The following is a 24,909-nucleotide window of genomic DNA, read 5'->3' as shown; positions in this document are numbered from 1 at the left end:
TTGTGTGTCGTCTTTTGTTTCGTTTTATGTTTGTGCGTTGTGTTTTTTGTTGTATGTTTGTTTTTTTGCTTTGCATTTTGTTTTATGTTTGTTTCTTATTTTGTGCATTGTTTTGTTTTATGTTTTGTGTTTTTTGTTGTTTTATGTTTGTTTTTTGTTTTGTGTTGTTTTTTTGGGGTTCGTTTTGCGTGAAAACAAAAAAACTATTTTGTTTTGAGTATTTGTTTTTTTGTTTTGTGTGTTTGCTTTTATTTTGTGTGTTGTTTTGTATTTGTTTTTCTTTGTTTTGTGTTGTTTCATCTTATGTTTTGTGCTTTTTGTTTTGTGTGTTGTGTTTGGTTTTGTGTTATGTCTGTGTGTTGTTTTTGTTGTGTGTTTTTTTGTTATGTGTTTATTTTCTTGTTTCGTTTTATGTTTTGTGTGTGTGTTTTGTTTGTGTTGTGTTTGGTTGTTTGTTTTGTGTTGTGTTTTTTGTTTTATGTGTTGTTTCATTTTATGTGTTGTTGTTTTTTTTCATGTGTTTTGTTTTTTCCTTAGATTCATTACACTCCAGCGGAAGCCTCGGTCTGTTGGTTCTGCTGGGGCTGTTTGCAGCGGTCATGGTGGCTGTGTTATTAACTATCATCGTGCTTCTATGGTGAAAATTGTGCTACATTTCTCTATATTTCACAACTAAACACATACAAATCGGTTGCAGCCATATGACAAAGACAATTAGTTTATTGATCTTTGAACTGTTCCTTTTATAGGGTGAGGCAAAGGAAACAAGACAATGTGAAGAAACAGGAACTGACTTCCATGGTGAAGATGAAGTCCATCCCGATCTAAAGTAAGCTGGCTCAGACTTCTGTCTCCATTCTCACATTCCTCGCGTCTGCTGTTCTGGCGATTGGCCCATCTCGGTTTAAACAGTCTGGAAGAGACTGCATGCTAAACGATCCATTTATGGTTACTATGTTGAGTATATCATCAGTGTCCAGCCTTCCATTTTTACTGCATAGAAAACAAACTCAGTTAAAAATGCAGTCAACAAAACCAACTATACTTCCTCTTGACTTTGCCTTAGCTTTAAGGAGCACCAAATACACACTGCACATAATAAATGAGTGAGTGAATCCCCTAATTTATAGTTTCAGGTGTTTACAGAATATAATAGTCACTCCTGAACTTAGTGCTTGACATAGTTATAACCAAATCGATGTTTTCGTATTGAACAAAAAATAGCTTAACTCTATGATTTTGAGTAAGTTATATTAGCGACTTGAGATGTTTTATTGTTAGTAAATCTCCGTCAACAAGGCCTCTATGTGTTGTTTATGTTGTTGTTGTTGTTGAGCCGCTGCATTTAAATAGCGCTCTCTCTCTCTCTCTCTCTCTCTCTCTCTCTCTCTCTCTCTCTGTGCTGTCGTTTAATGTGGTTTGCAGATAGACCGCAGGACTTGTGCGAGAAACGTGTTTGGAGATAGTAATTTACAAACAAGTCGAGACAAATACCTCTGATTCTGTATTTTTTTTAGCATCACATCTCAGCCAAGTTGTTCATAAGAGAGAAACTTACATTTAAAGTACATCAGTTCATGTCATATTAATGGCCATAGCAGCTAAAGAGTTCAGATTATCATAGTGAATGCATTGTAGAAATGAACCAATCCGATCTGACCGTGAATCAGGGGGCGGAGCTCATGACATTGAACTCAATGAGATCATAGAAATTCCTGTTTACATAGGAATGATCTTGCATATGATTTACAGAAATTGGTTCTGCTGGTGTTTTATGAATAAGGCCGCATGTAAGTACAGAAAGTGATTATGCTCTGAAAATTCCATTTGCCATAATTGATTAGGACAAAAACTTTGCTTATTAATATTATGGAGCAGGTAGTACATGGTCCATTTACAGTAATAGCTAGTTTGTAGTCTACTTTATATGAGCTCTGAATGTTGTAAATTAGTAATGCTAAAAACTGAAGACTAAGACATAAACAGCATATTTCACTTTGAACTTTGCGTCTTTCATACGTCTTCAGATCTAAATTTGTGACTCAAGTGGGAAAAGATGTAAATACGATGATTAATATGAGAAATGTCTGCTCTAGATTAGCCTGTAATCTTCCAAGCTCTCTCACATGGTGTAATGATTAATACTTCAATGAAAATTAACATTATGTCATTATTTACTCACTCTCATGTCATTCCAGTCTGTATGCTGTTATTTATTTTATTAAAATTTTTATGGTAAAAAACAAAACAAAACAGCATTCATGTTTCAAAAGATATGAGGGTGGATAAATAAATTATGATTTTTTTAAGAAAATATAAAATGTACAACAAAATACACTACCATTTATAAGTTTGGGGTCATTTATTTCTTTCTTTTTGAAAGAAGTCTCTTATATGCAATCTTATAAATAAAATAAAAATAGTAATTTCCACTTTTTATTTCACAATTCTAACTTTTTCTCTCATTACTGTACGACTTTTTTTCATCAACAATGCACGTTTTTTTATGAGAAAATAAAAGTCAGAATTGTGGGATACAAACTTGCAATAAAATTTTCTCACAATTCTGCCTCTTTTTTTTTTTTCAGATAAAAATTCGAAATTACCTTTTTTATTTCATTTTTTTATTCCATGGCAGAAATGAGCTTCCATAAACTCACCAAGTCTGCATTTATTTGATCAAAAATACAGTAAAAACAGCGGTATTGTGAAATATTATGACAATTTAAAATAACTGTTTTTATTTGAATATATTTTAAAATGTGAATAAAATGAAAGAAATTTTCAGCATCATTACGTCCAGTCACAGTCACGTGATCCAGAAATCAGTCTATTAATTCTTATTATTATCAACGGTGAAAACAGTTGTGCTGTTTAATATTTTTGTGATACATAAAAAAAAAAAAGATTTATTTTAAATAGATTTGATCAATTTAGATTTGATCAATTCATTGAATGCTTGCTGAATAAAATCATTAATTTAAGTATTAAAAGCATTATATATATATATATATATATACTGACCTGAGCATTTTGTTGCTTCATGCATTTTGTTGCTGTTGTTCATCAGGCTCTAAAAAATCTTTACTTTTCTCGTTTAACTCTAGATTTGAGAAGTTGTCCGTCTCCAGTTCAGCCCACATAGGGCATCAGTATAGGGAACCACCACCACTGCCACCACAGCTGACAGACTCCGTTACCCACAATACACCTCTCCTCTCAGCAGAGCTCTGAGGGACGTCCACTGTGAACATGTACAGTCTACAATGTAGCACAACACAATGGAAAAACACAAGGATTTCTTTCTCTCTTTGCTTTCTTCTGCTCACAGCAAATGAAAAACATATTTTTGTGTAATTCCTTCTTCCCGATATCCTCCACTGGGGACTCATGGAACGCTGTGAAAAGGCTTGGCTTTGCGCGCAGCATACGGGGCATTATAGAGAAAGTGTCTTGGTCAGTGTTTCAGTCCTCAAACTCACTTATCTGGCGAACAAGACCTTTAGACAGCTGCTATCTTTGGAAGACGGAAAGTCTTGGCACTCCAGCGATGGACGTCGTGGACTTTCTTTGGAGACACAAAGACGGCTTTGTCTTTCTTCCTGCGAAATCTCTTCACAAGAAACGAAGTTAATGACAGGTGGACGCATCTGCAGTTGATTGTTTTCGTCTGGTTAGTTTCCAACCAGCCTCAAATTCTCGGCAATAAACTCCCGTAAAAATGCATTTCATCATGAGTTCATGTCTTGAAAGTTTACGCCAGTAACGATTAGAAACTTTCGGTAAGCTGGTGTTCAACAAAAAAAAAAGGACCTTCAATAAATGCATTTAATTTCTCTGACTTTTCCTTTATAAAAGCATTGAATCGAGACATGAATGTAAATCAGTCTTACGATGTCACATATACACATTTGTAAGGTGATTAAAGCTGATTGTTTCTGTTGAAGCTAATAGATATCCGCGATATTAAATTCTATGGTAGCTCATCTATAAAGTTATATTATGTGTTATACATTTATACTGTATAATAGTTTCTACATAGCATACTGCTCTGTTGTACATTGCTCTCCAGTGTCATAAAGCTCAATGCATGCGTTTATTTTGTAATTCTTTTAAAATGTATGATTTTATTGAATTATAAGATTTTAGCATACGTATCCTTCATATAGGTACAAACTAAAATAATGAACATTGTCCAAACAAAGTCATAAAATGGTTATTGTGATGTATAAGTTACTATCTCCAAATGTTATTCTTGTCCAATTAAAAATAACTAGGGCAATTTTTTAAATATTTGTTAAGATGTCACTGTGATAATTTCTTTTAATGCCGGGTTCAGACTACATGATTTTTGCACAATCCATTTGACGTAGTGTGTCGTGGTGATTCGTAAACAACAACAGGCGTCGGGACGCGATAATCGATCGTTTCATCTTGCATAGTGTGTCATATTGGATGACAACAGACTGCGACTCACAGTGTATTATGGGTATTCTCTAGCCGCTGAGCGTACATTGGTTGTACACTCATTACTGCGGTGCGTTATGGGCTTGAATGAGTGCACTCGATAACATACACTATACTTTCGGACACCACTAAAAATGGCGGATTCCAAGCCAAAGACTAGCATGTTTAATTACGCAATGGAGGAAAGGTTCGTTGAGTTTCTATATATCAACAATACTCCTGCCTTTATGATGTATCCTCGAGGCGGCGCATTAGCTTAATGCTAATTCCAGATATCACTCAGTTTCTGAAGCGTCTCCGCTGTCGTTCGCCACTTCAGAAACTGGGCGAGTTCTGGAATTAGCATTAAGCTAACGGTGGCCATTGTTTACGCTCTTGTTTCCAGAAGTCGGTCGCTAGTTCCACCTCAATGACATCACACGCGTTGTTAAAGACGGCAGACGATGATTGGTTGGGAAGCAATGTGTAGTCTGACCACAACTCGACAAGAATTTAGGAAATCGCATAATCTGACACAGTGACTATCATAACAGATATAAATATCTAGTCTGAACCCGGCATAAATATTAACTGAAGAAGTTTGCCAGATGTTTTTTTTTGTACATATCTTCATGCATTTTTGCACCATTTGCTTGTAACCTCTGCATTCATGTTCCTTTTTTTTTTTTTTTTTGCCTGTTTCCTTTCCACCAGCAAGATGATTTGTGTATTTTTAAAATAGCAGTATTTATACTGAAAGTGGCTTATGGGATCTGTGTTGTTATGATATACCCTTTAAAATCTCCAACCTATGCAGCGTAAAGCATTTTCCAATGCAAAAAGAGCAGATATGTAAAAAAAAAGGTTTTTTGGTGTTTGGTTTTGTCAGTCATTCATATTTGAGACTAGCCAACCTCTTGGTTTAAAGTTTAGTCGGTATGTTCTTCCTTCCCTGCTTCGGTTAAAGTTGTCTCGCATGTTGAGAGTACATAGGTTTGGTTAGTGTTATTCTAGACTGAATTTTTATTTGATTTATATGATGATGATTATCAGCATTCAGGAAAATCTGTGGTTCTCAACTGGTTTTGCTTCCGACTTCATGTGGCGCCCAATGCAGTACCAAATTGTTAATCATACAAAGTAAACAAAAATTATTAAAATCAAACACTGAAATGTATTAATATAACTATAAACTGCACCTGCCCACAAAATATTAACATTTCTGTTCTCGCGGGTTCCATTAAAAATGAGCCCCACAAATTATGTTTATCCTCATTACAAATAAACCCATATTAAATGTAGTCTGGGGTCATATTGATTTTCCCGCCTCAATTTAATGTCTGTCTAGTTTTGCTAGTGTGCAGATTTTTACTAAAACAATTGATTGCAATCGATATGCAAATGGTTTTGTTGCAGCTTTGGGTCGTGACCAGTTGAGAACCACTTCAGCAAAGCGTCCGAACACCATAGCAGGCCGAAAATATCAGATTTCTGTTTATTTTTAGACCTCTGTCGTATAACTGCATCTGTAAAGTGACTCGTTAATGGTGTGTTATTGGCCTGGCGTGCAGTTATAGTCGCTCCACACTGACCATCAAGTCTCGCTTCAGAGAAATTCAACCTCACGATTCACGATTCCAGAAACCCGAACCAAAGGAAACAAGCCGATCGATGAGAAATCATCTGTTCCTGGCAGGATGGAGAGAATATATACTTCAAGCAGGACAGGTTCTTTATATATCCCGTTTGCTTTTTTAATAATGTTGCATGCATGGTGTCAAATCCAGATGTATTGGTAAGATGGACTACTGTTGCCTGTTAAAGAGGGAAAGGTGAACACAAAGGCGTCCACAGTAAATGTATATAGTATATTTTTCTGTACAACATAAGCTGTTTTATTATTCCCCTGTTTATATTTTTGTGAAATAAAAGTTATTTTATGTGAAGAAAAAGTATGTATGATTTTCTTAATTTCATGATATTCAGGACAGGATGTTCATAGGGTTATTCGTGAAGTTAAGTGAAGAACAATTTTAGTCATGGATCGGAGAGAGATCTTTTCACTGATACTGTCAGTTTGTTTCTACAGGGAAATTCAGCAACTCGCTTCCAACCAATTTACAAATATTTAATCATGAAAATCAGGCAAGGGATTTAGTTGCTCATTGAGTTTATACAGCAAAATTAGCTTGCTGTTACTCGGCCAAGGTTTTGGTAAAATAATATACCTCCAATATTTGAGTATGGCGATTTGTAGTCTGTTGGGATTTACATGTTATACTGACTTTAAATCATATAGTCCTAATATTTACATGTTCTTTTGAATCATTTATGCTGCATATTAAGACCTTGATTATGGTGTTTTAAATAATGTCAATAGCTGCACCATTTTAGTTTTATCTGGCTGGTCACTGGAATAAAGCCAGTGTGATACAAATAAGACCAACAGTGAATGTCTAAGTATTTTTTTGTAAAGGGGTTTGAGGGAATGTGAAACTCTTGTTAAAGTGAAATATTTTACCTTTATTTTTTCCTCTTGATCTTTCCTCTCGACACATTTATTGAATGGCTGTGATAATTGATAGGGGTACTTTAACATAAAATTGTCACCGATTTTAATGTTCAGATTAAATATTTTAAAGGTTCCTAATTTTGTTTTGCAACCTAGGTCAGAAAATTATATAGAATATACATTATCATTTCACAGTGTCTGAAATGGGTTGATCGGATTCAGTAAACCCTGCCTTTCCAACAATTTGCTCTGCTCTGATTGGTCAGATGGCCCAGTCTGTTGTGATTGGTCTACTCTGCTCTGATTGGTCAGATGAACCAGTCTGTTGTGATTGGTCTACTCTGCTCTGATTGGTCAGATGGCCCAGTCTGTTGTGATTGGTCTACTCTGCTCTGATTGGTCAGATGAACCAGTCTGTTGTGATTGGTCAGATGAACCAGTCTGTTGTGATTGGTCTACTCTGCTCTGATTGGTCAGATGGCCCAGTCTGTTGTGATTGGTCTACTCTGCTCTGATTGGTCAGATGGCCGAGTCTGTTGATTGGTCTACTCTGCTCTGATTGGTCAGATGAACCAGTCTGTTGTGATTGGTCTACTCTGCTCTGATTGGTCAGATGGCCCAGTCTGTTGTGATTGGTCTACTCTGCTCTGATTGGTCAGATGAACCAGTCTGTTGTGATTGGTCAGATGAACCAGTCTGTTGTGATTGGTCTACTCTGCTCTGATTGGTCAGATGGCCCAGTCTGTTGTGATTGGTCTACTCTGCTCTGATTGGTCAGATGGCCCAGTCTGTTGTGATTGGTCTACTCTGCTCTGATTGGTCAGATGGCCCAGTCTGTTGTGATTGGTCTACTCTGCTCTGATTGGTCAGATGGCCCAGTCGTTTGATTGGTCTACTCTGCTCTGATTGGTCAGATGGCCCAGTCTGTTGTGATTGGTCTACTCTGCTCTGATTGGTCAGATGGCCGAGTCTGTTGATTGGTCTACTCTGCTCTGATTGGTCAGATGAACCAGTCTGTTGTGATTGGTCTACTCTGCTCTGATTGGTCAGATGGCCCAGTCTGTTGTGATTGGTCTACTCTGCTCTGATTGGTCAGATGGCCCAGTCTGTTGTGATTGGTCTACTCTGCTCTGATTGGTCAGATGGCCGAGTCTGTTGATTGGTCTACTCTGCTCTGATTGGTCAGATGAACCAGTCTGTTGTGATTGGTCTACTCTGCTCTGATTGGTCAGATGGCCCAGTCTGTTGTGATTGGTCTACTCTGCTCTGATTGGTCAGATGGCCCAGTCTGTTGTGATTGGTCTACTCTGCTCTGATTGGTCAGATGGCCCAGTCTGTTGTGATTGGTCTACTCTGCTCTGCTTGGTCAGATGACCCAGTCTGTTGTGATTTGTCTACCACTTACAACGCGTGTTGGAAACCAAAAGGTCATTACTATATCTGAATTTCAGCTCCAGATCGTCCTCGGCATTTGATACACACTGGTATGAAAAGTAAAAATGGTGTTGGTTTTGCTGTATCAATTCGGGAAAGTACTCATCCATGGGTTGACATGTCAACAACACAAACCAAACTCTTCCAGTCCCAGCTACAGTGTTTGAGGGCGGGTCAAAGAAAAAGTGGTTCGTAGGGAGCCAGTGAAGAAACTTTATGCAAATTTGTTTCAAACCTTCATAGATTCGAGCAAGAAGTAAGACTGGAATTACTGACGACTCTTTTCAGGCAATTCAGAATCGTTTTTTTTTTTTTTTTTAGGACACAATAACTCCATTTACCTGCACTTTGATCTTTGCAGATCTTTTACATTCACAAACAGGTACTACACACTACATGAAAGGTAATATTTGAAAAATCATAATAGTGTGGACATATTTAGATGCTGTCGCAGTGTTCATTAAATATAATAACTCAATATGAATTAATAGTTTATTGCCATATGACATTCCTTAAAGGATAGTTCATACAAAACTTATACTTCTCTTCTGTCATCATTTACTCACCCTCATGTTGTTACATATCACACACACTACACAAAAGATTTTGAAGAATGTTTAGCACTGAAAACATCTTTGTTTCACAGAAAATCATACAGGTTTAGAAGTACATGAGGGTGAGTAAATGAAGACAGCACTTTTCTCTCTGGAATCTGGATAAACTATCCCTTTAATAACAGATTGGACGATGCATCCATCACCATCCTGTACATGCTGAACTCATCTCGAAATGTTACAATTTACCAGTAAACACGCACTGTTTTTAAAGTCGGCATGAAACGGAAGTTGAGATTGTAATTTTTTCCTTGTTGTGACGCATATCCGAGTGAAACGGCTTCTGAAATTAGAAAAAAAAATGTAGGGCGGGGCTTGATTTCGTCCTTCGGGAATTGATTGGATCGTTGGAGGTTTGGCGTTGCAAACAAAATCGAGGCAGATTTGAATGTCAGTTTACGCTCAGTTGTGGAAGATTTCTCTCCACCGGACTCCCCACCGTTACCCTCCCATGAAGGATTTTTTATTTTATTTTATTATTCCCGCGAACCAAGATGAGTCAAGTCAAGTTATCAGCCTTATTAGACATTCTCTGTTATCAGTCAAGTTCACCCTCGAGAGCATCTCGATAGCCGCACCCTCATCGGCTCTGGCCGCACCCTTTCGCCATGGCACGTGACCGAAAGAGAAGAGAGGTCGTTTCGAGGGGGGAGGGAAGGGTAATGTATTTGATTAACGATTATAGGGTACATGAATTTTAAAAAAATAATGAAGTGCACAGATAAATCATTTATAATAAACACTACAATATTACATATAAGAAGAAGTTTTGTCAAATTTGATTTCATGCCGACTTTAAGTGTGGCACATTTTCCAATCTTACCCTACTATTATCTTGACTTAACTGTGACTTGATTTTTTTAAACAAATGCCTGAGAACACAACAGCATTTCTAAGCACATCAAATGAGGCTTCATTATGGCTGTTCAAAACCAAAAGCTTCAGAAGCAACAAATAAAGACCGAAACCAATTATAACAGAAGAGTGCAAACGCACCTTTACTGTGACTGGTGACAGAAATAACGCTTTCAGTAATTTCTTGACAATGCATCAACACCACATTGACAAATCTCAATTAAGTGCAAAGAAGCATATAAATAAAATAAATATTTACACCACTCACATAGTTAACAAAAAAACAACAGAAAATTAAAATATAAAGGAACAAAACACATTGTCTGGAGTTGGTCTACAGCTCCCTCTGCAGGTTTGAAAAGGCCTTGACAACTGAAGCAGTCAAACCAAAAATATTATTTAAACATTGTTACCCTTAATACCAGAATGAATAAATGTGCAATACTATCACTACTTATCAAAATAAGCATATCGGTACACTGCTGTAACTCAAAGCGATAATAAATGCGTCTCCTGATCCATTTAAATCAACGGACATTTTCAAAAGCTTAAAATATTTAACATCTTGATGTATGATGATGAGAATTAGTTTAGCAGACAAATACAAACTGTGTCCTTTTATTGGAAATTAATTGTTTGAAATGGGTGCAGTGAATGTAGAAAAAATATGACAATGGAGATTAAATTATTGATTCAATATTTTTGGGCACAACATAACCCCAGTACGCTATTGAAAAATATTAAAAACAAAGTTTACCAAAAAACAAAAAGTATACACACACAATGCCAACTGCAACGATGCACTGGACTGTAAACGCTAATATTGAACAACGTCCGGTTTATAATTTGACCTGGAAAAAAGCAGAGGTGAGCATTTAGTCCAAGATCTGAAGCTTTCAGGAGCATGTTTGCACTTTACATCAATTTTGAAGTATTAAAACAACAACTGAATAAAAACAAAATGAGCCGGTGGAGCTGGATTAATAGCCAAGAAGCAGAATTGCAGTTTGTATACAAAGACGGTTAATATCCGTATATAATTTAATAGTTTAAAAGTTCCAAGTGGTTCGGGAATAAAACCCAAGTTGGCAAGTATTTACAGTTATTCCAAAGCCTGTGGCTAAAAAGGCAGCAATTATCTTCAGTAACAACAGAAAGTATTTCTGTGCTGTTTTAAAAGGTTATCCAATTCCTTAAAGGAACACTCCACTGTTTTTTGAAATAGGGCTTATTCACCGTCTTTCCTACATTTAGATAGGTGGGCAAATGCATTTTTGTCTCAGTGCATGCATTGTTTTAGTTTGGCAGGTTCGCCGCTAGCTTAGCTTAGCATAATGAATGGAATCCTTTGTTGCCAGCTAGCATGTCCTGAGTAAAAGTGATAAAGATTAAATTAAATAAAAAACCTAATTACTTCTTGTGGCCTGCGTATTCACAACGAGTGCAAATAGCAATGCAGATTAAGACTAGGCGATTTCCTAGGCAGATATTGACTTGGGACAATATGGGGGCGAAGCACAGGCTAAGCACTGTTACTTGGGCGCAGAGATATCACACACTACCTGGAATCCCCCAACTTTCCTCAACATTACCAGCGTGACCTGCACCAAGTATCTTCGCTTTTGGATTGCGTTTAGTTTGAGAAGTAACAGCTACAGCAAACATGGTAATTACATGAATAGTAAAAGGTCATATACGAATGTAAAGTTTCACAGAATTCCATCGAATGTGTAACTGAGAAATCAATGGCTAGCAGCTCTGGATATCTGTACTTCAACACCTCTCTACAAAATTAAACGGTATCGTGTTTGCGAAGAGCATTTTGCACCGGAGGACTACTTTGAAAAAATGCTATATGGACACAGAAAGACGGTACTACGTCTGAAGGATACGGCCGTCCCATCCATTTTCAAAGCACAGGCAGAACCAAGTGCACATGCAAGTTGTTTTTATCACTCTTCCTTACGTGAATCTGTGTCTTTATTCGGTTGTAAGATAGATGCTGAGAAGCTGTATATAGACTATAGTTCAAATTGCCTCGTCTAGTATAACCTCATGTTGAGTTCAAGCTGTTTAGCATGAACAACCAAACTGAAAAAAAAAAAGAAAAGAAAAGAAAAAGCTGTTATCGTTACCTGTGAAATGAAATGACTGAGGGCTAGCTATATTTCTGGTATACTGTATACTTGGTGCAGGTCATGCTGGTATGAGACAGTTGGGGGATGGCAATATCTCTGCGCCCAAGTAGCAGTGCTTCGCCCCAATATAGTCCATATATAAGTCAATATCTGCCTAGGAAATCGCCTAGTCTTAATCTGCATTTCTATTTGTACTCGTTGTGAATACACAGGCCACAAGAAGTAATTATTTATTGTTTTTTTATCACTTTTACTCAGGACATGCTAGCTGGCAACAAAGGATTCCATTCATTATGCTAAGCTAAGCTAGCGGCGACCCTGCCAAACTAAAACAATGCATGCACTGAGACAAAAATGCATTTGCCCACCTATCTAAATGTAGGAAAGACGGTGAATAACCCCTATTTCAAAAAACGGTGGAGTGTTCCTTTAAGGAGTTTTCCATGTTAGCAGTGTTTTTCTATCACTACAGAGAGAAACACGTCCTTCAAGTACGCCTACGGTGACCTTCAACTGCAAATACAGTACACAACACACAATCTCCTCGCACAAGCACTAAGTCCATCAACACATCCATTCCCAGTGCCTATTCCTGGACGCATGACACATCATGAGTCGAGTGTGAACACAGCCTTGTGCCTGTGGTTCCTTTGGAAAATCAGTACAATAAAATGGCATTATTTGAATAGACAAGTCTAAGCTAAATATGAACAACACAATGCTGAAGCTTTCAAATAAGGTTTATAAGGGTGTTTCCCGACCATCTATACTAGGGCTGGGCGACAATATCGAATATTCACAATGATTCTGCTACTAATATTAATTAAATTGCACTAGATTTAAAAGCACTTTTTATTTAGCCATTAAGTTTAAGTCACTTCGCAATCCTTCATTTTCTCATTAGCATTAATAACATCACAACTTTAAATCTTAGTAGAAACCAGGGACATTAATGAGCAGTAATAGAAATCCAAGTGATCGGGAATTGCACAAGGCTGAAAGATTTCCCAAAGTGTTCAAGTTAGTCATATGGATTTGGCAAATTGTCCAACAGAAAGCTGCTCGTTTCGACTGTAATGGCCTTTTTTGCCAAAATTGATTCAAAACTATAAATCAGCAATTTGTTTGCATTATCACTCAAATCGCTCACTGAAGCCTTTGTGTGGCGTCTTAATATACAGTATGTGGGTAAATGTTGTATTACTATTGTTATATTGGCTAAAATTAATCCATTATTAAATATTAACCAACATTAAATATTATCAACTACTTTAAATATTATCTACTACTATAACTATGAGAATCTGGATCCAGATCAGAAAAAATACAGAGCAAACATAGAAATAATCCTTTCAAAATAGTCTGTAATTTGAAGCCTTTTGACCATCTTTTATACGAAAAAAATATCAGAGTACCAGTACTCAACATTTAAAGTGGATCAAAAGAGTTCAAAGTTGTCCTAAGACAAGAACGGGCATTGTTCAAAATTCATGTATAACTTTGGGGAAAGGTTTTGATCCACTTCAAATGTTGACTACTGTGTGTATATACATACACTGACGTTATTTTATTAATTGGTCAAAAACCTGCAAAGATTCTTAATGTCACTTCTCTATTTGCTCTGAGATTGATTTTTTTTAGGAAATATTGTACTAAAAATGCTGCAAAATAGACCTAGAATTTAACTTCGCCCACCGCTAAACCTCACCATACATATTAAAATATTCACAGTCTTCACAGTCAATGCAACCTGATTTCACACTGATACCTGAACAACTACAGTAGTTAAAGTATCAAACAGACTGGAAATCTCTGAAGGAAAAAGGACAAAAAGTGTTGGAATGGCCATAATTGCAGAGAAGAGCTGATGGAAATATTTCCAGTGCCATGTTTGTGCTGGGAAACATAAATAGACAAACAAACATCAATTAAGACAGTGTATCAGACGTCTATGGCGACTCCGTGTTTGGTGGAGATCATGTCTCTCGTGCCGGTCAGATACATGAGCACAGAGCACAGGTGAGGGAGGGTGGCTGTGATGGTGACGTACAGCCAGTAGGGGATGGGCGCCGTGTTGCCGAACGGAAACACCCAGAGGCCGTGGCGAACGCCGTCGCGGATGTGGTGTGACGTCAGCGAGATGAACAGCATCCAGGGCAGGGAGCACCAGGAGTCCTTGAGCCGACAGGCCCACATGAGGAGGCGCAGAGACAGGCACAGCGCTGGGATCAGGCTGGAGCAGTGCAGAGGAGGCCTGTGCGGCAGATTCACAGCAGCCTGGTGGAGGGGAACAGCACAAACTTAGGATCAGGATAAAGGCCCGTGTTTGGGTTTAAACTTCAGCACTTGCAGTGAAAATGTAGCAAAAGTGTCACTGTAGAAATGCGGTAATTGCAGTCGTCAACCATGATTATTTCATCCCGTGAGCAAAAGTGATTAAACTGGTCAAATCCAGATGCACATTTATTTAAAAACTGAAATTTTATTATTTTTTAACTCAGTGGAAACTTAATCATCTTTAAATATATTAATATATCTATATTCAAAAGAAAATCAAAAAATGTAAATGTTAAAAAAAAAAAATTCAAGTAATTTAAATGCTAAAAAGAAATTTCAAATATTGTATTGGACAACGAGGGGGTGTTCAAGTCAAAAACGTCTAAAGCCATATTTACACCATGGAGTTAAAGAGTTAGTTCACCCAAAAATCTACTTTGTCATTAATTGCTCACCTTCATGTCGTTCCAAACCCTCAAGACTTTCGTTCATTTTTGGAAAACAAATGAAGATCTTTTTGATAAAATCTGAGAGCTTTCTGTCCCTCCATTGACAGCTACGCAACTACCACTTTGACTTCAAAAAGTTTCATAAAGACATCTAAAATGAATCCATATGAATTGAGCGGTGTAGTCCAAATTTTCTGAAGAGACTTGATCGCTATGATGAACAGATTTAATTAAGGCTTTTATTCACATTTAATCATTGATCAGCAAACAAACAAAACGCACGAGAACAAACATCATTGGTTCTTGCTGAAGCTCAAACATGTTTGCGTAACACGAGAATGAACCTCATAGGTTCTTGCTGAGGCCCCGTCCACACTACTGCGTTTTCGTTTAAAAACGGAGACCTTTTGCTATGTTTGCACCTCCCGTCCACACTAAAACGGCAAAAACGGAGAGCCAAAACGGAGAAGTTTAGAAACGCTGCCAACCCGTTTTTCGTTTTGAATCTCCGGAGGGCGTTTTAGTGTGGACGGGTTAAAACGGAGGACTTTAGAAACGATGACGTAGTAGAGGCTCACGCTCGGCTCTATGATTGAGTGTCAGCAGTCATGGCGTATATCTTTGCTAGCAGCTGTTGTCCAAGTAAATTCTGCATTTTACAATGCTATAACTGCCTACATGCACCGGAGGCAAGCTATTATTCGAGTGATCTGTGACAATTCCCGTGTGCAGCGGCGGTGTCGACCGTACATGGAGCGTCGGTTTTGGGTTAACCCGGGAAGAACCAGCGCATGGTGAGATAATTGTATCAATTAAGTTGTGTTTACACCGGCACGCGCATGCCCAGTGTTGGTGAATGGTCACGTGATCTGCGTTTTCAGTCGTTTTAATGTGGACGGAGATCAATTCTAATACGCAGCTAAAACGCTGGTGTGGACGGAGATCACATTCGTTTTAATTCTCCGCTTCTAAAGGAAAACGCAGTAGTGTGGACGGGGCCTGAAGCTCAAACGTGTTGCGTAACACACGGGAATGAACCTCATTGGTTCTTGCTGAAGCTCAAACGTGCTGCGTAACACGAGAATGAACCTCATTGGTTCTTTCTGAAGCTCAAACGTGTTGCGTAACATGAGAATGAACCTCATTGGTTCTTGCTTCAAGTGGCACAAGACCACTATTTAACAATTACGGTGCACTACACCAGTGATGGCCACATTCAGCAGACAACACAGCTGTGTATGAGTCACAGACAGGCCTCATGGTGGAAGACAAGATAAATTGCATTCTATAGAAATTCCAGATAAACACAAATGTTGCAGCTGCTACAGTAGACAGCGCCAGCAATATGGATGTTGCACTGAAGACTGTGAAGCTTTTAAAGGTTGAGTGCTTTGCCCATCCCATAACCTGGCGGCCCAGAAGGTTTACAGCATCAGTGCCATTACAAAGTGGTGTGCCAGACCTCAAGCTATCGTGGCGTGGCTGAAGAGGTCCTCCATGACTAAGACTGTCCTGCGGGATAAGCAGCAACTTCTCAGCAAGTAGAGTAGCCTTAGAAATCTCAAAAAGTTGTTTGTTTCAAACATCTTCAGTAGATTGTAATTCAAAAGTAGATTGTTTCCCATGTGTGCCATGTTACAGTTTCTATGATGAAGTACTGCTATTTATGTGTGCAATATTATTTCTACAGCTTACAATGGAGAGCCTTCAGTATATTGAGGAGGAAGGATTGGATGGCCATGAGGAGGACAAGGCAGAGGAACATGTATGTTCATAATCTTGTAATAGGCGATTTAAAATCAACTACATTTTTTGCTGCATGTTTGTCTAAACACTACTTTTGTTTTCAGTCTCCATCTAACAAGAAGCGTGCCAAGACGTCAGCCCTAGAAGAGCTGTTTGAGGATGAGGACCGAGAGCTACTTCAGGCAACGACCACTAAAAGTGGTGCCCTCTCCATAGCTGAACAGGTCCAGAAAGAGACTGAGATCTACACAAGTCTGCCTTCAATCCCATCAGGACAAGACCCTGTAGCCTGGAGGTGGGGAAGCGGGACAGCCTCCCCAGATTGTCTGCGCTTTCAAACACATACCTGTGTGTACAGGCCTCATCGACACCATCTGAGAGGGTTTTCTCCTGTGCAGGACATGCAATAAGTCAGGAGAGGCGTTGTATTTTGCCAGAGAAAGCCAAATCTGGTGATATTTCTGCAAAATAATTGCTGAATTTTGAAGCTGGTTCGTAGCATACCAAGAAGATTTTTTTTTTTTGCTGTTTTTAGTACTGTAACATATGTAGTGTTAAGTTATTGCAGCTGGGTTAGGTGTGTTAGCTGAGTTTTTATTGTAAATGTGTTGCTTTGTATTTACTTATATCTATATATTTAAGTTACTTTAAACTCTTAATATATTGTTCAATTTAAGTAATCTATTTTCAATAAAAAAGACGTTCTTTAATTTTTTTTTTTTTTTAAGTATCGGTTCAGGCACGTTACTGTTTTAAAAGTATCGATTTGGCACCAGTATCGTATAAAGCCCAAACGATACCCAACCCTACGTAACACAAGAATGAACTTCAATAGTTCTTGCTAAAGCTCAAACGTGCTGCGTAACACAAGAATGAACCTCATTGGTTCTTGCCTAAATTCAATCTGTTCATCATGTAAAGCGATCGTGTCCCTCCAGAAAATTTGGACTAAACCGCTCAATTCCTATGGATTAGTTTTACGATCTCTTTATGAACTTAGTGTAGCTTTTGGCAGTAGTGTATCTTTCAATGGAGGGACAGAAATCTTTCTGATTTCATCCACAAGATCTTCACTGTGTTCCGAAGATGAACGAAAGTCTTCCGGGTTTGGAATGACGTGAGGGTGAGTAATTAATGACGGACTTTTAATTTTTGGGTGAACTAACCCTTTAGGCTGCTCTATGTCTGCTCAAAATTCAGTGTAAAGACAAAATGCCACAAAAGCCAGACTAAGTCATCCCTGCACTGACCCACTTCAGCCCATAGTATCAAAGCATATAGTTGTAATTGAACTGTGTATGGCTCCTTCGAGCAGCATAACAGGGCTTGACACTTAGTTTTTTTCAGGGATAACATGCTCCTAAAATGAAATATTTGGAACGGATTAAAAGAAAACTTTACTGGCACAATAAAAATGGATCAATGAATGCGTTTTCCTTAATAAAGGGATACAAAGAGAAATGTACAAGCGTTTACTCTGAGACGGCAGCGCTCATATTTATTTAATGAAATCATAGTCTTTTGAAGTTTAATAATCGCATTAGACTGTATCGTGATTCATGTTTGCCCATCCCCAAACTTAAAGGGATAGTTCACTTTAAAATTAAATTTTGGTATGTTTTAGCTTACCTCAAGGGCATCCAAGATGTAGGTGTCTTTGTTTCCGCAGTAGTTTCAATTTTGATATTTTTAAGTCAAACCGTTCTTGTCTGTCACGAACAGTATTTATATCGTTTTTACCTCTACACAACCACGTCCAAGTGATCTGAGGGCGCGCGCTTCCTGGTGTGTGACGTGCAGAGGTGGAAAGTAACTAATTACATTTACTCGCGTTACTGTAATTGAGTAGTTTTTTTGTGTATTGCTACTTTTTTAAGTAGTTTTTAAAATCTGTAATTTTACTTTTACTTAAGTATGTTTTGTTTAAAGTATTGTAATTCCCTACATTTTAAATCATATCCGTTACTGAGTAAAAAAAAAAAAAAAAAAAAAAAACATTAAAATAATGAAATAGCCTACTATGGGTAAAACATCGCGTTCCGGAAACTGCAGCATTGATTGATTGAAGGGCGGGAGAACAGACAAGCAAAAACCACAACACACACACACACACGAGCAAGGGCGTAGATTTGGTTTGAACATTGGGGGGGTTGAAGTTTGGGTTCTGCATTTTTTTCATGTGATCATGGTATACATATTGAGGGGGTTGTAATGCATAGATTTAAATATTGGGGGGGTTATCTCCCCCTAACCCCCCCACAAATTACGCCCCTGCACACGAGGCGAACCCCTGGTAAGTAACGTTATGGGGATACTTTGGATATAGAAAAACGAACGCGTAGTTGTCCTCGAGGCTCGAGCATATTCATTTTGCAAAAATTGTGGACGCAAATTGGCTGCAAAAGGAGGAAACACATAGAACATGTTCGGGAACACCATCCCTCCGTGCAGATTATGATATGTCCCGTTTATAATTTAAAGCCGAATGATGTGATGCAGAGGGAATCCCGGAGTTTCATTATCATGAAAATGGAATTTACAGTAGGCCTACGCAGATGTCACGTAAAACACATGAAAGTAAACCTGTACAATACATCAAATTGCGACATGGTCTGTAGGCTATATATTAAAGCACAAGAGACTGCTATATAAATGTATAATCTGCGTGTCTGTGTGAATCAGTGCGAATGAGACGAGCCGTTTCGTCTACTACATACTCAAGTACGCGACGCGCTAATGGTGTTTTCAGCATCTCACAAACAATATGAGGACATGAAAACATGAACATCTCCAGAGCTGCTCTGAGAGAACGCCCAGTGAGCATTTTCATAATTTTATTTGAGAAAAACCTTGTCAAATACACTCTGAAACAGGACTTCACTACAACCCATCAAAATAAGTTTGGTTTAACTAACGTTAGAAGAAATGATAACATAAATATATAACTATTGTGGGCCTACAATAGAATGTACTTCTCATAATAATATTAACAACAACAACAACAATAATACAATTTATTTAAACATTACTTAAGGATTTTTTTGTCCGTGGTTTAATTGAGTAAATCTGTTTTGCAGCACTTTGCCAAAAAATAAAAGGATAAAAAAATATGTTAAACTTTAATTGGATTACCACCGATTTGGATAATATATTTGTTTTAAATCATAAAAAGAAAAAAGGATTTTTATGAATGAAATACATTTCATAGAAGTCTATTGTTCTTGAACATTTTAATAAATTATTAATGATAAAAAAATAAGTTGTTAAATGAGTAGTTCACATTAAAATGAAAATTACCCCATGATTTATCAGCCCTGAAACCATCCTAGTAGGCTATATGACTTTATTCTTTCAGACGAATACAATCGGAGTTATATTAATAAACACTCTGATGATTCTGAGCTTAATAATGGCAGTGGATTGCAACCATCAGTTTAAAGCTCAAAGAAGTACGCCATACGCAGTCTACTTACACCTAAAACGCAACTTATGCAACATGACATCAGAAGTAGTGTAGTGCATCCTGGCGTAGCGTAAATATCAGCAGTATGTCGCATTACTCGTATAAGTTGCGCTTTAGATTTAAGTCGAATCCATATGTTCGTTTGGCCGGAAGCTAGTTATTTTACTTTATAAAGTTTTAAATATGAATATCTTTCTTCACAAACTCAATGTTTTGTTTCAGAAGGCCTTTATTAACCCCCCGTTGCCGTGTGGATCACTTTTATGATGGATGGATGGATGGATGCACTTTTACGAGCTTCAAACCGATGGTTGCAATCCACAGACATTATCAAGCTAGGAAGCGTCAGGGTGTTTATTAATATCAGAGGCTTCCTTCACCTCTGTACAGATTAAACATTATCTAAAAGATTCCAGTTTGTATGGATACACGGAAGCGACATTTTTGTTTTGTATTATGCAGGCCAGACAAGTAATTTGGTGAGGGCAATTTGTAAAGAAAGACTACTCGCATGCACACATTCAAATGCACATAGCCTATAGATTAAACACGTAATACACATGTGCAGTGCCGGCCCGAGCCTTTTGGGGGCCCTAAGCAGAATTTGATTTGGGGGCCCCCTCCCACCACGCGGAGTCACCTGTGCTTGACGATTATTGACACAATGTCACTCTATAATGTTACATTATAAATTAATACAATGAGGTTATGTATTAATACAAAATAAATAGCCTAATTAATAAAAAATAGATACTTAAATAAAAATGTTTTAACTTTTTCTTTACTCTTTTACTAACTCTTTGAAACTTCTGAAAACAAACTGTCAAAAAACATTAAAAAAAAAATATTTGCAAAATATTCTCCAACGTTTTGCAACCCTTTGCAGTTTGAATGATGTCTTATATGAACATGACAGAGTATGTGTTTATGTTTCCACTGTTCGATTGCGCCCGCGCCTCACACACACACACACACACACACACGCACGCACACACACACACACACACACACACACACAACATATTCCAGCACTGCAATCTTGACATCGCAGCCTGTTCGTTATAGCCGTAATAAAATATAATAATAAAATAGTCAAACTTACATATAAAAATTACACTGCTCTTTTTAAATAGTCAGTAGTAGCCTACAATTCGTACCATTCAGCGCTGCGTAGCCTATGCACCGCTCCACTGTGATGTTTCCAAGCACATTTTTGCGCAAATGAAGAGAATGATTTTTTCCCTCGATATTGGAACGTGGGTGAAGTACAAAGAAGCCTATAATAAAGAATAGTTTACCATCCAAATCCATCGCGAATGTTGAAACATTTTGATTCTAATGAGAGAGATCCGCTTTCACTTTCGCTTTAAATTATTTCGTTTTGGCTTGTTTATAGTTATTTTTTTTTATTCTAGTTCTGTTCTGAATATCTTTATTTAAAGGATAAATCATTGATCAAATCACATTTGTGTGAAATGACTTAACATTACCGTGACTTTGCGCACAAATTTTCTATGCACGCGAGGTTATGCGCATATGACTCAAACACTGGCAGACACAGCAGCAGTTGTAGGCAGGTATATTGATCATGAAATCAGAATTTTCTTGTCTTGAATTATTAATCCATTCATTAATTTATGTCACTTGTTTAATTTAATTAATATGTAAAAAAGAAAAAAAAAAAGAAAAGAAAAAAAAACTCGCTTGGGGGCCCCCTGGTGGCGAGGGGGCCCCAAGCAGCCGCTTAGTTCGCTTATGCCTCGGGCCGGCCCTGCACATGTGCACGCCGTCAGCGTTTTCACAGATTCACGTTTTTGAAGTTTACACAGAGATGATGGCGTTTTTCAAAAATTTTCAAAGCTTGCACTTTGGAACCTATTTCAAGGTTTACATTCTTGAGCTCCAAACACTGTTGTCGTGCAAATGATGGGCCAGAAAACATTAAAGTTTTCTGTTTTCTGTTAAAGCGGTGTCCTGTTAGCGGCCCCTAAGTTAATAACTAATGATCTTTGCAACGGAAGTGAATCAATCAAAAATGAATGAATCAAAACTAACTTTAGCTGGACAATAACTTTATTCTAGAGCTGCTGTAAAGCCAAAACAATCTCTGTTACTTTAATTTCCTATTATCACCGTAAAGCTGCTTTGAAACAATCTATATTGTTAAAGCGCTGTATAAATAAAGGTGACTTGACTTAATATAACTCTGATTGTATTCATCTGAAAGAAGAATGTCATATACATGGCTTGAGGGTGAGTAAATCATGGGCTAGTTTCATTTTAAATAATTGATTATGAATTAGATTAAAGGAGTAGTTTCTCCTGTAATCTAATTCATAATCAATTATTGAAATTAGTTGATTAGACATGTTTTATTGAAATTTTAATAAACAAAACAAACCAATGTTTCCAAAAAAAAACTGTTTTCATCCATTTAACTGTCATTTTAACTGATGATAATAATAACCATAATTTAATAATACGGTTTTTATATTTAATAATTGTTTAATACCGTAAACCATTATATCTCTGAGTCGGTTATCATACTGTGAAAAACCCATACCATTACAACCCTACTCGGGGGACTCCCCAACCCACCCCCGCTGTTAAAAAAGTAACTCAGTAACTTTTACTCTGAGTAAATTTTAAATGAGCTACTTTTTACTTTTACTTAAGTAGATTTTTCGACCGGTACTTTTACTTGTACTTAAGTAAAAAAAAATTGTAGTAATAGTACTTTTACTTGAGTAGAATATTTTATTACTCTTTCCACCTCTGGTGACGTGTTCGTGCGTTCTGGCTTAGTCTGCGCAAGCGCCGGAAAGTGTACAAGAGGTAAAATGATATAAATACTGTTCGTTTTCTCACACAAACCGCTCGTTTCGTGTCTTAGGCCATCAATGTGTACTTACGATGAAGAATTGTTTAATCTGGACTTCTCTGTGCATGTTCTTTGAGACAGTGACCATAGACCTGCATGATATGACTGACAGACAAGAACAGTTTGACCTAAAAATATCAAAATTGAAACTACTGTGGAAAAAAGACACCTACATCTTGGATGCCCTTGAGGTAAGCTAAAACATACCAAAATTTAATTTCAAAGTGAACTATGCCTTCAAGACGTTGTATAATGATTATGAAGACGTTGTACCATTTAAGATATTTAAGACTTAAATTTATTTATTTTGAAAAATGAAGGACTTACCTACACACGCTCCTAACTAAATATTTAGGAATCAGCGTACCTAAGTAATTACTGTTTCAGTACAAGTGAAAAAAAAAAATGTTTCAGATGCTAATAAAAGACACAAATAGGTCTCACTTTGAGCGACAACGATCCAGCCATGTAGAAGTGGTCCAGGTCAATGACAGAGGCCAGAAAACCAGCCAAGACGACTTCATAGAAGTCACTTTTCTTCCTCAACCCAATCACGATGGCCCAGGACCAGAGTCCAATGATGCCATGGACGGCGTTATCAAGGACAGCCCTGAGCCACAGATGGTGTTGGATGAAGGGGAGCGTCAGAAAGGGGTCGACGAGGAAGCAGAAAGCGCCCAGGCCTGCGCTGGCTAACAGAGACGCAGTGCTGAAGGTCTGGAGCAGGGCCTGAGCTTTCTCAGTCTCCACGGCCAGGTTCAGAGGCACAGACATGCCCAAAGATGAGGTATCCAGCTTTGAGTAAAAACCCCTCATCGCTGGCCTCTTCCATGGAGGGGTCAGAAACCTGATCTGCTGGAAGACACAAGCACACACAAATTAAAGCACAAGCCCTTGCTAATGAGATGGTGTTTAGGCTAATAGTTATGATGCTCTAAAAGTTCTGACTTGACTAAGGGCAGATGAGAGTTTAACAGTGTCAGTGCGCTTTCGGTTTTTCCTCTCAATTGCTGTTAAATTTAAGTCATCTCATATTAATAACATATCACACATTATTTTTCAATAGACAAACTGTCACCATCAACAGATTGTCCAGGACTGTTTAAATCCTCCATTAAACTGTGAATCATGACCACGTGATCTTTTCATGACAACCTCATCAATAAAGGCATTAAAGGATCAAACATGTGTAAGAATATTAATATCAGATTTATGTACACACATACGTATAAACACATATGTATGCATGTTAAGTAATGTGTATGTATATATAAAACATATCGCTAAAAAGAAACAATAAGTATAGAGATCATTGCATTAAAAGTACATGAAGATTGCCGAGATATGTTGCGTTATGTTTTTATTAAGTCTCGCAAAACTGCACTGCAATGGTGCTTTTACATTTAAATTTAAATAAATCATTATTGCGATAGGATATATTTGCCAAGCTTGGTTAATTTTTTTATAGCATTAGCTTTGCTGCTAACTAGCTCATCAGCTAATCCACTGCTCAAAGCAAGTCACTACCTTTATTAGCCAACATTACATTACATGCACATAAAAACCTAAACAGATACGGTTTTTACATAGCTGCGAATAACACAAAAACACCAGACATAGTGTATATTAACACATGCCGTTTCCTCACCTCATCATTCAGCTCACCGGTCTGACGGACGGACTGTTTGTTCTTTTAGTGATGTTTGATTCGTGATCGCGAATCACCGAATCGGTTCCTTTGAATTAAATCACGAGTCGAACGGGGAATGATACCAACACGACTGAGGATGACCTAAACATGATGCTTTCCAATTCGACTACGTGTAGCATGCCCTCAAAGTATGTCGTTTTGTGAAGAAAATGTAGATACCGGCATTTGTTTAAAGGGGTCCTATATTGCTTTCCCACTTTTTCAACAAGTGTGTTGCTGTTTGAGCATAAAAAAGATCTGCAATGGTAAAGCTCCAAGTTCTTTTATTTAACAGAATCCACTTTTCAGGAACTACAACGATCTCCCTGTCTTGGCTGACCAGTCTTGCAATAAATGAGATAAAATAGGCTATTATAATTATTTTTTTAGTTCTAAGCGAGTTT

General features: G+C 37.6%; 3 protein-coding genes across 9 annotated transcripts in view; 2 read left to right on the top strand and 1 right to left on the bottom strand.

Annotated features, from left to right (window-relative positions):
- The window catches only part of il11ra (interleukin 11 receptor subunit alpha), a 35,617-nt gene extending 31,322 nt beyond the window's left edge, over positions 1 to 4,295 (top strand). For both annotated transcript variants that reach the window (XM_081353555.1, XM_081353556.1), the window contains exons 10-12: positions 538 to 637; positions 750 to 829; positions 3,108 to 4,295. In XM_081353555.1, coding sequence (XP_081209681.1) covers positions 538 to 637; positions 750 to 828 — 179 coding nt within the window. In that variant the 3' untranslated portion in view covers position 829; positions 3,108 to 4,295. The remainder of the gene's footprint in view (positions 1 to 537; positions 638 to 749; positions 830 to 3,107) is intronic.
- A 1,684-nt stretch (positions 4,296 to 5,979) lies between these two features.
- LOC308683219 (uncharacterized protein) lies at positions 5,980 to 17,181 on the top strand. The gene is made up of 3 exons (XM_081353561.1): positions 5,980 to 6,174; positions 16,416 to 16,490; positions 16,576 to 17,181. Exons 1-3 carry the CDS (start codon positions 6,118 to 6,120, stop codon positions 16,879 to 16,881), a joined length of 438 nt encoding a protein of 145 aa, XP_081209687.1. The 5' UTR covers positions 5,980 to 6,117; the 3' UTR covers positions 16,882 to 17,181.
- Positions 9,494 to 24,638, bottom strand: tmem267 (transmembrane protein 267). Of its 6 annotated transcripts, none has more exons than XM_081353559.1 (4): positions 24,464 to 24,546; positions 23,260 to 23,670; positions 14,050 to 14,276; positions 9,494 to 10,712 (listed from the first exon to the last, which is right to left on the bottom strand). In XM_081353559.1, exons 2-4 carry the CDS (start codon positions 23,629 to 23,631, stop codon positions 10,679 to 10,681), a joined length of 633 nt encoding a protein of 210 aa, XP_081209685.1. In that variant the 5' UTR covers positions 23,632 to 23,670; positions 24,464 to 24,546; the 3' UTR covers positions 9,494 to 10,678. The 6 variants fall into 6 exon arrangements, 3 of the variants coding, with proteins under 3 accessions (XP_081209685.1, XP_081209683.1, XP_081209684.1); XR_014029233.1 differs by having other exon boundaries at positions 9,980 to 11,070; positions 12,482 to 14,276; positions 24,464 to 24,638; XR_014029234.1 differs by having other exon boundaries at positions 9,980 to 11,277; positions 13,179 to 14,276; positions 24,464 to 24,638.
- Positions 24,639 to 24,909: the final 271 nt, after the last annotated feature.

The sequence above is a fragment of the Scardinius erythrophthalmus genome, assembly GCF_964197995.2.
Source record: "Scardinius erythrophthalmus genome assembly, chromosome: 23".
NCBI classification, from domain to species: Eukaryota; Metazoa; Chordata; class Actinopteri; order Cypriniformes; family Leuciscidae; genus Scardinius; species Scardinius erythrophthalmus.
Note: the sequence above shows the minus strand (reverse complement) of the source record. Positions and strands in the feature narration are given on the sequence as shown.